Below are 14,642 nucleotides of genomic sequence, written 5' to 3'. Positions count from 1 at the left end.
AAAATACATTTCCAATATTTCGTTCAGTATTTGGATTGGAAATGCCAACAAAATTGCAAATCTTTCCTAACACCCCTTCAACATCTGTCACATATTGTCAAAAATTACAAAAGATGTTAATGCACTGCTAAATTGTCACTTAAGTTACTTTGCATTTTGTCACAAAGCTGGAGCACTTTTTTGTGTGTTTTACCTACCATGTTCATCATTAGACGAAAATGCGATTACCTAGCCAGACAATACGGAAGTCACAGCAGACTGAATGGACTTGGATGAACCGAAAAAGAGTAGAATTGTAACAAACCAAACATACACGCATACATATATTGTTGTTATTGTTTTTAACTTCTAAAGACAATCGTTCTTTTGGTTCGTCGTCGGGGGGTTATTTATTTGTTTATGATTCTGGCCATGATGTGTGTGTGTGTGTCTGTCACTTTGATATGGAATGTTGACATTTGCGACAATTGACAATTGGTTTTTTTTCTTCCTTTCGTACGCTTGTTAGTTAAACATCACATGAATTATGAAGGGAAAATAATTTTCTTAATTTTAGGAAAATTCCCAAATAGACATTAGAAGTTGTAATATGGGAGTCGAAGACGTTGGCAAATTGTGTAAATAAAGTTAGGTAGAGGCGGCGATTTTGTGTGTTTTATGTTGTGTTTGTGTGACATAAGGGTAGCGCTTCTCCTTTTCTCCTTTAATAATTTAATTTGTGAGAGCATGAGTACAAAATTGCCACTGAATATTTTTGTGACTAATATAAGCGGAAATTATTAATTAAAAATTTCTTTACATTTGAATATTGCAAAATAGTTTCATTGAGAATTTTAAATGTATTTTATTGCTTAATTGAACTTGATTTTTATTGAAATTCCATTTCATTCTATCCACATCCTCCAATGAGAATTTCTGTTACATTAGCGGTGTAAATAATTTATAAGTTTTGGAATTTTGACGTCACTCATGTATCTTAAATATAATTTCCGAAAACATTTCAGCTCATGGTAGGTGTGAGGAAATATAATTGTTATTGATTTTAATGGCCGAGAACTGATTAACAACAAAATTAAAACAAATATTTTGAAAGAGCCACAATATTAATGTATATGTAAATGATGCAAATGCAATCGTAAAATCAGAAATCGGTATCTTGAAATGCTAACCACTTTTATACCCTACAACACTATGTTTTGGGGGTATTATAAGTTTGATTGAGCCAAAAATTATGTAACACTTCGAAATATTGGTTTCCAACATAATAAAGTATATATGGATCTTCCTATGAGTTGACCTTGCTATGTATGTCTGTCCGTCTGTCCATGTTTATTTGTAATCACTCTACAGGTCGCAATTATGAACCGATCCTCACGAAATTGAAAAGTGAGGTGGGATTATGGTCAGAATAGAACCCTATTGTTTTTGGAGATGTTCGCACGATATTTAGGGGTTGAAATGGACCAAAAACAGAAAAATTTCCTGATTTTGCAGTTGCTCTATAGGCCACAATTATGAACCAATCGACGCGAAAATTTACTTGGAGTTAGAGTTTAGGAGTGGACAGAAATCTATCTATCTATCTAATTTCGTATGTCAATTTGTTTCAATTTTTGTCATATTTTTTATAGCATGCAATTTGACTTACAATTTTGAATTGTAAATTCTCTAAATTTTTACACCCCCCAACACTACGTTTTGAGGCTATTATATGCATACCACAATTATAGTCCGATCCTCACGACATTTTGCATTTTGTTCTTAAGATCAACATTTAAAGGTGCAAATGAACTAAAAAAATGATTTTTTTTTTAACTTTGTAGTCGCTCTATAGGCCACAATTGAAAACTAATCGACTAATCTTCCAAAATGGATTTGGATATAAGGGGGCTTCGAACATATTGTAGTGTTGTAGGGTATCACATGGTCGGCCCCGCACGACTATAGCCTTTGCTTACTTGTTTTGCCTGGAATTGAAGAAATAGATATCAACAGCCAGAGAAACAATTCAATTGTTGCATCAGTCATTTCCCGGCTGTGTTATTTATGGGGGCCAGAATAGGCCGCTATGATCGTGCGATCTAACACCTTTAGATTTTTTTTTTTTTTTGAAGTCGATGGTTTACGCGAAAAAAGCCGACGACGACTCAGGCCTTAAAAGAGGAAATTGTTATATGGGGGCCATACCAAAACGGGAACCTCTATGGACAATTTTGTACTTCAAGGATTGCCATCTACCGAACTTCTAAAAAACCAAAAAAAAAAAAAAAAATTGGCGAAAATCAACAAAATACCGAATAACGCGAGGTACCGTTATATTGGAACTATATAAAAACATATACCTATACAAACAACGTTTCGCAACCGGAGCTAGAACCCATTAAGACCTTCAAATACCAATTTTTAGACAAATTCGTGGAAAAATCTGACAAAAATTATCAAAGTACCGCATATCGGGAGGTACCGTTATGTGGGGGCTATACAAAAACATGGACCTATATATACAACGTTTCGCCACCGGAGCTAGAACCCATCAAATACCAAATTTTAGACAAATCGCTAAAAAATGTGGCGAAAATTATCAAAATTAGGAATATCTGGAAGTACCGTTCTATGGCGGCTATGCCAAAACGTGGTCATATACATACTATGTTTCGCCATAGGAGCTAGAACCTATTTCCGAATTACAAATACCAATTATTGGACAAATCCGTGGAAAAATGTGGCAAAAATCATCAAAACACCAAATATCGGGAGTTACCGTTATACAAAAATGTACACCTATACATACAACGTTTCGCCACCGGAGCTAGAACCCCTTATCATCAACATAAGAACCCCTTATAACCAACAAAATTTTAGACAAATTCACGAAAAAATGTGGCGAAAATCATCAAAATACTGGATATACGTTATATACCTGGATCGGCTATACCAAAACCTGGACCTATATATCATATTTTTAATACCAGGCATTCTAGGCACAGCATAAACTTTTGAAGCTCTACGTCAAATAATGTTGGCTATATCGTGATTTCAACAACAGACAGATGAACGCACGTCGTGAAATCAACTAAGAATTTTATGCTTATCATGAATATACAGGGTGACATAAAAACCGCACAAAGTCAAACGCCATAATTTTTACATTTTTTTTTCTAAATTTTATTGAATGAAAGCAAAAAATGTCGGAATTAGCATCGAAATTGTAGAATAAGTTTAGATTCATTCGAATTGGTCACCTTTGGCATGAATTATGGCCTTCAACCGGCCAATGAAACCGTCACACACTGCCCGAATGTTGCCTTGTGGTATTTTGGCCCATTCTCGGCGAAGCGCTTGTTTGAGGTGATCCACACTTTGGGTTTTTTATGCCAACCTTGCTTTCCAATATACTCCAAACACAATAGTCCAACGGATCCTGTATCAGGAGATTTTGGTGGCCATTGCGCGTTGGAAATAAAACGAGGAACCTCATTTTGTAACCATTCTTGGGTGGCGCGTGCTAAGTGCGAAGGTGCTGATTCCTGTTGGAATGTCCAAGGTCTGCGCCAAAATGTCTCCTTGCCCAAGACTTTAATTCATCCTCCAGAATATTTTCGCTATAATATTCGGCATTTATTTTGATGTCAAGTTCGATTAGTACGAGCGGAGAGCGAGCATCGGCTGTTATGGCGGCCCACACCACCACCACGGCTGGCACTTGAGTTCTGGTGGCCAACCGAAGGTGCACATTTTCAGCTGTCCTCTTTGGTAAGTAAACGCGATCATTTAGTTTGTTTAAAAACTGCTGGACAAAGAATGTCTTCTCATCGGAGAAAACCAAAGTCGGCAGTTCACCACTTTCGGCCAAGCGAAGCAACTTTTTAGCTCTTTTGAGTCTATTTCCTTTCTGTTGCGGTGTAAGTTCTTGCAATTTTTGGAATTCAAATGGCTTTATCCCGAGCTCATTTTTAAAGATTTGCCGAACGCAATATTGCGATATGTTCAGCTCACGAGCCATTTTTCGTCCACTTCTTTACTATTCGAACCATTTCTGCTGATGTTGCTGTTTTCTTCCGTCCACTTCCTTGACGTCGGGCTACGCTTTCAGTATCACGGAGATTTATTCACAGCCAAATAAAAAGAATTCACACTATCACGCTTGAATTCCACCTTGAAAATCTCACCAAAATGCTTTTGTACACTTGTAAACAATAAAATGAGCTGTCACAGGAATAATTTTAACAGCTGTCGGACAAGGAGTGTCTTGGGAATGACAGCAGTCTGAAATTGGTTGCTGTTTTTTCATCTCACCATCTAATGTCAGCCAATTTTTATACCCTCCACCTTGGAAAGGAGGGTATATTAACTTTGTCATTCCGTTTGTAACATCCCCAAATTGAAAAGGAGATCCGTCCTTTTTGGCTCTTTTGGTATAGTCCCCATTTAACGGTATCTCTCGATATTCGGTATTTTGATGAGGATGAGTCTAAAAATTGGTATTTTTGTGTTCTAATAGGTTCTAGCTCCGTTGCCGGAATATATCGTATGTATTGGTTCACGTTTTTGTATGGCCCCATATAGCGGTACCTCCCGATATTTACTGTTTTGCTGATTTTGCGACATGTTCCCACGAATATGTCTAAAAATTGATATTTGTGGGACACAATGGATTTTAATGTTTCCTTTACTAAGGTAACTTAAGTTGTGTTCCAGTACTTTTTTAGTAGTAAAACCAGCAGAAGAGAGAACAGTTCGAAATGTCATTCTCATTTAGGTTTGCTCAAAAAATAAGGGAACGGAAAATTAGCAGAAATGCGATAAAATGTCAAAATTCAATATTCCAAAAGTAAACAGCCTAAATCGGACTGGTGAAACCTTACTGAAAAGAGCGCCAACATTAAAAAAATGAGTATTGAAGACGATAAGTTAAAATTAATAAATTATAATAATAATTAATAATCCGATTTCTCATTCAGCCAGTCCTCTTCACTGCTGGAATCATCCAAAAGTGAATAAATCAGTTGCTCTATATTTTCTCTTTTTGTTTTTTGCACGGCAAATATTAGTTTTTCCTTTAGTTTTCAAGTTGATCATTTTCTTTATTGAAATGTATCAATACATTTTTCAACCTTGTTAGCCCTGCCAATTAAATGTCAAATTTACAATATGCACATTTCTGCTCGGCCAAATTCATGTAGCTAAAACAAGCAGAAATGTGCACCACTCAGCGCCATTTTTTTCTCGAGAGAGCAGCAAGTTTTGCTAGTTTTTGGAGTAAGGGAACGCGTTGTAGCAGAATTAGTGCTAATTAGTACTAATTTGCAGGTTCTGGAACACAACTTTAATGTTTACTTAATGTTTTTTTTTTACTTGTTTCTATCCTTGTTGTTAAAATTTGGTCAGTTGCTACCACTTTTCAATTATATTTCTAATTGAAGATTATTGGGAAATATTTTTACAGAGTCCTTCTGGAAAAAAATCGTAAATTGTTAGGAAAATTGTTTGCATTTCCTGATCAGAATTGTATATTTACTTATGACTTTCCACAACAATTCTAACCCTACGAATTGAAGATTTGTATGACCCCTAAAATAGCAGTGTTTTGACGAGACACTTTTTTAGATTTTTTGTCCAAAATCATGGATTTTTGTGAGAATAATTTTGAGGTTATCCTGTCAAAAAACGTATATCTGATTTTTCAAGAACATTCTTATAAAGCCATTATGACATTTTTATACCCTACAACACTATTTGTTGGGGGTATTATAAGTTTGATTGGGCCAAATCTTATGAAACACCTAGAAATATTGGTTTCCCACATAGGAAAGTATATATGGATCTTTCTATCTCGCCGAGCTGAGTCGATCTAGCTATGTATGTCCGTCCGTCCGTCTGTCCGTCTGTCCATGTTAATTTGTAATCACTCTACAGGTCGCAATTATGGCCCGATCTTCACGAAATTTGGAATAGAGGTGGGTCAGAATAGAACCCTATTTCTTTTGGTGATGATCGCATAATATTTAGGGGTTGAAATGGACCAAAAAACTGAAAAAATCCTGATTTTGCAGTTGCTCTACAGGTCGCAATTATAGACCAATCAAAGCGAAAGTTAGCATTAGGCTAGAGCTTAGGGCTGGGGAGAAGCCTTCCAATTTTGATGGTCATCGGGTAATATTTAATGGGTAAAAAAACCCATAACATTTGTGTTAAATAAAAGTCAAATTTGCTATTAAACCGCGAATATTTTTAATCCCGGCGAAATCACAAATAGACGAACAGGTTCTGACCGTTTCGTAGATTCCGATAGTAAATATATCGGTTATATATAGCGAAATATATACAATGTGTATATACAAAGGAAGGGGATGTTAGTTAGAATGCTTATATCTCAAGAATGGCTAGACCGATTTCGACAAATTTTGTCAATTTAGAATGCCCTCTTAACATAAAAGTATAAAATCTAAAAAAAATCGCATAAAAAGGTATCAATAATGATGTTAATATAGATTTTGTGACGTATTTTTAATTTTTCATATTTTTTATCGCATGCGATTTTTCAATTTGACTTATAATATTTTGTAATATTTTTTCACCTTACAATACAGGTAAGGGATTTTATATAAGTATTGCAAATATCGTCCGATCCTTACGAAAATTTTCACAATGGTAGGATTGGGCTCAAATGAGCTAGGTCTATTTTTTTCAAAGATGTCCGCAATATATTAGGGGTTTGAATGGACCAACAACTAAAAATGTTCCTGATTTTGCAGTTATTATAAAGGTCACACATAGAAACCAAAAAATCTCGCATAAAGTTAGAGTTTAGGACAGCGCGTACAATCGACCACTAATTTTGTGTGAAAAAATACCAGCATTAGTTACAGGCGATATCCGAAATACACAAAAGGCGAACTTCTGGCTTTTTTATGCTGATTTCGTTGACGAATATAGCCAAATATCGTATACAAGCAAATCATATGGATGAGTCTAAATTTGGAGGTACGGAGGGGCTTCTTGCTTTTGGAGATGATTGCAAAATATTTAGGGGTTCAAATTAACCAAAAACAGAAATATTTTCCGATCGCACAATTGAAGCCAATCGACACGCCTGTGAGGATAGTTAAGGACAGGGAAGAATTCTGGCATTTTGGATGACCATTGAATTATATTTAGCTGTAAAATGGCCTACAACAACTAACAGCCCGACGGAGTGCATAAATATTGGGCAAATGTCGCTAGTCAAAATCCTAATTTCAAAAGCGAAATCTTCCAATATGGATTTAGACATAAGGGGGCTTCTAACATATTGTAGTGTTGTAGGGTATCACATGGTCGGCCCCGCACATCTATAGCCTTTGCCTGTTTGTTTTTATTAATATTACTTTATTACATCCAGGAAATGATCATAGCTTGCAAGTTTATATCTGCCAATAAAACAACGGAAACTTTCTGCCCTGTTTTAGTTTTTGCCATAAATAAGCCTTGTCCTAAGTTTTTCAATGGCACATAATTTCCATATATGTATTACAAACAAACAAGAAGGTCAATGTAAAACATTGAAACATTAAATGGAAACATTTTACCATAATCATATTCAAATATGCGCATTGTTAAAATAAATTACCCAAAGTCATATTTTTGATATCTGGCCTAGAAATGATCCGTATTTCAAGTAGCCCCAACGAAAATGTGCAAATGAATTCATCTTTTCCGCAGCGCACAGAGAAGATATCATGAATTTGTGTTTTTCTTCGTTACATGGCGATCTGGGTATTTTGTTGGCTGTTACTGCACACGTGATTTCGATTCACGCCATATCTTCCCTGGCAAATGCCTTTCTGAGTGTCTGAGCGTTGAGTAAAATTTTAATAATCGCATATAATTATGCCGCCAACTCACATGCGACTGCGAATGAATGGCCAATATTGTTCATTCACAATAACGAAGTGGGCATCTGGAAACCTCAGCCACACTGAAGTAAGTGGCAAGTAAAAGAATCGGCAAAAAATGTTTCATATGAATTTTCGTTGTTGTTTTTGCTTCTTTTGCAATAGCTTCATTTTACTTCTGGTTTTATTAAAAGTATTTCGATGTTCTTTGTTGTTGTTGCTGTTGTGTGGTCATTGCTACCTACTTCTTGCTATTTAAGATACTAAATTTACGGTTGCTGTAATTTCCATTTCGCGCCCTTGTGTTGGGTGCAACCACACGAAAATGAAGATCACAGAATATCGTACAGAAGAACAAACAGTGCAGAACAAGGTAATAGATACAGATGGTAATTATTGGAAATGTCATATGAAATGTCAACATTTATTTACGTTTTGTCAGCTTATGCACATAATTAGCATTTTATACTCTCAGCCATACGAAACGTGCCTTATCGAAATAACGGCTTTAGATCCATTTCAGGACATTTAAAGTCGATCTAAAGATGTTCGTCTGTCTGGCTGGTGCGTCCGATAACTCTCGAAGGGAGCATCCGTTTTGGTCCAAATTTGGTATATCGTAATATTATGGCCAAACTTAGGTTGAAATCGGAGATGAATAAAATCGGTCCACTACTTCTGGTATCTCCCCACAAAAGGCCAACATTTTACAAAGGAGATAATCTACTTCATTGAAAGAGAAAGGTTCATTTGCTTTTGTGAAAATTTGCACAACCGAATATTTTTGCCAGTGCTAGGTAAGGTGTTAAAATAGACAATATCGGCCCATTCCATAAAGTACCTCCCATACAGAGGCTCAACATTTCGAACAATTATAAATCTTATAAAATGTTTAATAAGACTCCAATTGTCTTCGAATTTCACACATCCTAATTTTTATACCCTCCACCTTGGAAAGGAGGGTATATTGACTTTGTCATTCCGTTTGTAACATCCTTAAATATTCGTCCTAGACCCCTAAAGTATATATATTCATAATCAGCATAAAATTCTAAGTCGATTTAACGATGTCCGTCTCTCTGTCCGTCTGTCTGTCTGTTGAAATCACGATACAGCCCACATTATTTGACGTAGAGCGCCAAAATTTAGCAGAGCAATTTGTATTGTGTCTAGGATGGTTGGTATTGAAAATGAGACATATTTTCATAGACAGACACGTTCTGTTATAGTCCCCATAAAACGGTACCTCCTGATATTCCATATTTTGATGATTTATGTCACGTTTTTTCAGGGAAATTGGTATTTGTAGGTCATAAGGGGTCTCTGTACGTGTGGTAAAATATTGCATGTATAGGTCCACGTTTTGGTATAGCCCCCATATAAAGGTACCTCCCGATATTCGGTATTTTGATTATTTTTGCCAAATTTTCTCACGGATTTGTCTAAAAATTGGTATTTGTTGGTCATAATGGGTTCCAGCTCCGGTAGCGAAACATTGCATGTATGGGTCCACGATTTGGTATAGCCTCCCGATATTCGGTATTTTGATTGTTTTTGCCACATTTTTTCATTGATTTGTCTAAAAATTGGTATTTGTCATAATGGGTCCTAGTTCGTGTGGCGAAACATTGTATGTATAGGTTCACGTTTTGGTATAGCCCCCATATAAAGGTACCTCCCGATATTCGGTATTTTGATTATTTTTGCCAAATTTTCTCACGGATTTGTCTAAAAATTGGTATTTGTTGGTCATAATGGGTCCCAGTTTGTGTGGCGAGTCATTGTAATTTTAGGTCCACGTTTTGGTATAGCCCCCATACAACGGTGCCTCCCAATATTCGCTAATTTAATGATTTTTGCCACATTTTTCACGTATTTGTCTGAAAATTGGTATTTGTAGGTCATAATGGGCATGTATGAGTCCACGATTTGATATAGCCCCCATATAACGATACCTCCCGATATTCGACATTTTAATGGTTTTTGCCACATTTCTTCTAATGTTTCCTTTACCCTAAGGTGGAGGGTATTAAAAGTTTGGCCCGGCCGAACTTAAAGTTTTTTTTACTTGTTTTGTTAACAAAAGATCTGGTCTGAAGATGGGATATATCGGCATACTCTTTCTGAATCACAACGGGTCAAAATTTTGAACAACAGTGAAGCTCGTAAAAAGAGAAATGAGCCTCCGATTCTTTTAAAAATTCACACATCCCAATACTTCAACTTAAGCACGATCTGGTGTGAAGATGGTAGAGATCGGACTACTCCTTTTGGCATCTCCCCCATATAGGGACAAAATTTTGAATAATTACGGGTGAGATGAAAAAACTGCAATAAAGTCAAACGCCACAATTTTTACATTTTTTTTTAAATTTTATTGAATTAAAGGAAAAAATGTCGGAAATAACATCAAATTTAAGAAAAAGTTTAGATTTGTTCGAATTGGTCCCCTTGGGAATGAATTATGGTCTTCAAACGGCCAATGAAACCGTCACACGCCGCCCGAATGTTGCGGTATTTTGGCCCATTCCCGGCGAAGCGCTTGCTTGAGGTGGTCGACACTTTGGTATTTTTTAGTGACAACCCTGCTTTCTAAAATACTCCAGACACAATAGTTCAACGGATCCGGTATACAGAGATTTTGGTGGCCATTGTGCGTTGGAAATGAAGAGAGGAATTTTGTAATAATTATTTTGTAACCATTCTTGGGTGGCGCGTGCTGAGTACAATGGTGCTGAGTCTTGTTGGAATGCTTGCGTGCCCAAGACTTTAATACACCCTCCAGAGTATTTTCGCGATAATATTCGGCATTTATTCTGTTGCCACGGTCGATTATTACGAGCATAGAGCGATCATCGGCTGTTATGGCGGCCCACATCTTCACTATGGCCGACGCTTGAGTTCTGGTGGCCAATCGAAGGTGCACATTTTCAGCTGACCTCTATGGCAAGTAAACACGATCATTTTATTTGTTTACAAATTGCTGGACAACGAATGTTTTCTCATCGGAAAAAAACAAATTCTTCAGCTCACCACTAATCACGAATAATTTTTTTCTGGAAAATTCTCACCAAATGCTTTTGTACGCCAGGTAATAATTTTAAAAACGGACGAGTGGCTTAAAAATGACAGTAGTCATCTCACCCTGTAATCTATGTAGATCTGGTATGGTACATCCCAATGACCTACTAATTCCATATGTATACAAGAAGAGACTAATAGATACAAATGAAATCTATTCAAATTTTTAATAATCTACGATATGTCCATATACAATTCTTCACCAGTGTTATGGTCATAACAGTATCATGTAGCCAGTAGGTGGAATAATAATGCGTATAATGAAAATATTTTTCTTTTGCTGAAATTTTTTTACGCATGAGCGTCAGGTTCTATCGACAGCACGAAGTAGAACTTGGCAGAGTCAGTGGTTAAAAACAATAATAAATTATAAAATATGCTAGCATGCAAAACAATGTAATTCGTTTTTTTGCTGCCAAATTGCTGTTATTATCATCATCGGGGCAGGTAGGTGGTGTGTGTGGACCTGGGCATTTCACATAATTGGTTGTTTCCCAGCAGGGCTAACTGGCTCATAATGACACGCAAGAAAATCTTTATTTTTATTCTGGAAGAATCTTAAGTAGAAAGAACGTAGAAAAGAAAAAAAAAAATAGCCAACCTTTGAGACTTTTAAAACAGACTATCTTTCTATGATTTATTATAGAATACCATGTGGTAATTTCTGACAGAACAGATCATTTGGTCTTGTTTAGAAGAAGACCGTTTGGTTTTCTATTAAAGAAAACCTCTTCATTTTCAGTAGAAAAATACATCGTAGTTTTCTATAGAAGAAGGCCTCCTGTCTACTATAGAAGAAGACTTCCTGTTCTTCTCTACAAAATGATCTATTGGTCTTCTTCAGAACAAGACTTCCTATTCCTCTCTAAAAAAGACTTTCTGGTCTTCTCTAGAAGGAAACTTTGTGTTTTTTTCTAGAAGAAAGCCTTGTGGTCTTCTCTAGAAGAAGATCTCCTTGTCTTCTACAGAAGAAGGCCTACTGGCCTTCTGTAGAAGTAGATCTCCTCGTCTTAAAGAAAAGAAGAGCCCTTCGTCTTTCATAGAAGAAATCCTGCCGGTGTTCTGCAGAAGAAGATCTCCTGGTCCTATAAATTTTGGATATCCTGGTCTTATATAGAAGAAGGCCTACTTGTCTTCTGTAGAAAGAGATCTCTTCGTTTACTACAGAACAAGACCTCCTGGTCTTCTAGAGAAGAAGATATCCCGGTCTATTGACGAAGACCACTTGGTATTCTTTTGAAGAAGACCACTTGGTGGTCTTCTATTGAAGAACACCACTTGGTGGTCTTCTATTGAAGAAGACCACCTGGTCTTCTATTGAAGAAGACCTCCTCGTCTTCTATAGACGAAAATCTTCTGGTCTCTAGTAGAATACCTTCGATGTGACACACATTTATTTATAGATCTTAAACTCTAGAAAAAGAAAACTATGACAATTACAGACACGTTTCCATAACCTGAACTGCTTTGGAAAATTAATTAGTATTTAAATAAAATGCCGTTATACTAACTTTATTCATTCATTCATTTCTGTTCTCCAAAAAAAAAAGAAGCACACACAAAGAGTAACGCTTTCAAGAAAATGTAGTAAATGAAAACATGTGTTTCTTCTTCGTTATATTCATGGGCAAAAAGCCGCATCCATCCCGCACACATCCGTGCTACTATTGGTGATGGCGGATGGCGGATGGCATTGATATGACTACTCCTCCTTCTCCTCCGCCTCTCGCTTTTTAATGAGCTCAAGTGTTAATGCTTAGTTTTCTTTCGTTTTGCATTGTTAGCAGCTTTGCTTTCAACAGCATCTGGGCTAGCAGTGGCACCCGTCGTCAATGTTATGGATATGGAAATTCACAGTGAAAGTGCTGCTGCCTCTGCTGTCAATCGCTACAAAGTGAGGCTCTTCTGTATCTCATTGTTGCTCTTGCCTTTTGTTTTGTAGGGCATGGTGTTGCTGTCTTCGTTTTTTTTTTTTTACTTTTCTTAAATTATTAAATCAAAACGTTTAAATATTTTTCAGAATACGACGTTTTAATTAAAACAATAACTGTTTAATTTGAAATGGAAATTTAAATATATGTTGTTGATGTTGTTTGTTTTCTGTTTTCGTTACAGATTGATGAAGATAACTTATTGGAGCATTTGGAAGAACATGAACGCGAGTTGATATTTGGAAAGTCAAGAAAAAGTAAGTATGGTTGTGTTTGATTTTTCACATGGGGGAGGAGTGGAAGAGTGGGCATATCTAGAATAAAGAAAGTGGGAAGTTTCCATTGACAACCGATGGTTAGTTAGATGTATATATTTATTATAAATACTATGAGAAAATAATAAACAATTTATTCTAATAAAATTAGGTAGGTCAAGATTGAATGGAAAAATTTTAAGGGACAAGTTTTTGATAGGGGAAAGTCTCTAAAGACTACAAACAATTTGGAATACGACTTTTTTAATACGACTGCAATTTGTTTACAATAAAAAATATTTTTTTAAAAACAAAATGACCATATTTAAATAAAGATTTAAAAACAAACTAAAAACTCTTATTTTTAAGGCCACATACAAAATTTCAAATTTGAAATTTGACCTTAAACTTCTCAACATCCACTGGACTATCATTATTTCCTCAGCCATATCGCTACATAGGGTATACAGGCTAAGATAAAAAAGCTGGAACAAAATCAAATGCCATAATTTTTACTTTTTTTTTAATTTTATTGAATGAAAGAAAAATTTTGTCGGAAATAACATCAAAGTTTAGAATAAGTTTAGATTTGTTCGAATTGTTCACCTTTGGCACGAATTATGGCCTTCAAACAGCCACACGCTGCCCGTCACGGCCCATTTTTTACATTTTTTTAAATTTTATTGAATGAAAGCAAAAATATCGAAAATAGCATAAAACTTTAGAATAAGTTTATATATGTACGAACTGGTCACCCTTGTCACGAATTATGGCCCTCAAACAGCCAATGAAACCGTCACACGCCACCCGAATGTTGCCCTGCGGTATTTTGGCCCGTTTCCGGGGAAGCGCTTGCTTGAGGTGATCGACACTTTGGTATTTTTTTTTTAGTGCTAACCTTGCTTTCCAAAATATTCCAGACACAATAGTCCATCGGATTGGTATCCGGAAATTTTGGTGGTCATTGTGCGCTGGAAATTAAGCGAGCAACGTCATTTTGTAACCATTCTTGGGTGGCGCGTGCTGAATGCAATTATGCTGAGTCCTGTTGGAATGTTCAAGGTCTGCGGCCACAATGTTTGCGTGCTCAAGGATTTAACACACCCTCCAGAATATTTTCGCGTTAGCATTCGGCATTTATTCTTATGCCACGGTCGATTAATACGAGCGGAGAGCGACCATTTATACCCTTCAACTTTGTCATTCCGTTATTAACTCCTCGAAATATTCACAATAGACCCTACAAAGTAGATATATTCTGGATTAGCGTAAAATTCTGAGACGATCTAGCGATTTCCGTCTGTATGTTTTTCTGTCAGTCTGTTGTTTTCACACTATCTTTTGAACGAATTGAGACAGAAGGCTAAAATTTTGCATACATACATAGTTTACCAGTAGGCAGGTTAAGTTCGTATATGGGCCATGTCGGTCCACGTTTTCGTATCGCCCCCATATAACGGTACCTCTCGATATTCGGTATTTTCATGATTTAAGCGACATGA

At 36.3% G+C, this 14,642-nt stretch overlaps 1 protein-coding gene across 2 annotated transcripts in view; it reads left to right on the top strand.

The window, feature by feature from the left end:
- The window catches only part of LOC131801381 (uncharacterized), a 65,214-nt gene that overhangs the window by 27,498 nt on the left and 23,074 nt on the right, over positions 1-14,642 (top strand). For both annotated transcript variants that reach the window (XM_059119985.1, XM_059119984.1), the window contains one exon: positions 13,071-13,143. In XM_059119985.1, the coding sequence (XP_058975968.1) occupies positions 13,071-13,143 (73 nt within the window). The remainder of the gene's footprint in view (positions 1-13,070; positions 13,144-14,642) is intronic.

This window comes from Musca domestica, unplaced genomic scaffold (assembly GCF_030504385.1).
Source record: "Musca domestica strain aabys unplaced genomic scaffold, Musca_domestica.polishedcontigs.V.1.1 16, whole genome shotgun sequence".
In the NCBI taxonomy this organism is placed as follows: Eukaryota; Metazoa; Arthropoda; class Insecta; order Diptera; family Muscidae; genus Musca; species Musca domestica.
The sequence above is the reverse complement of the archived record's forward strand: the minus strand, read 5'-3'. Positions and strand labels throughout refer to the sequence as shown.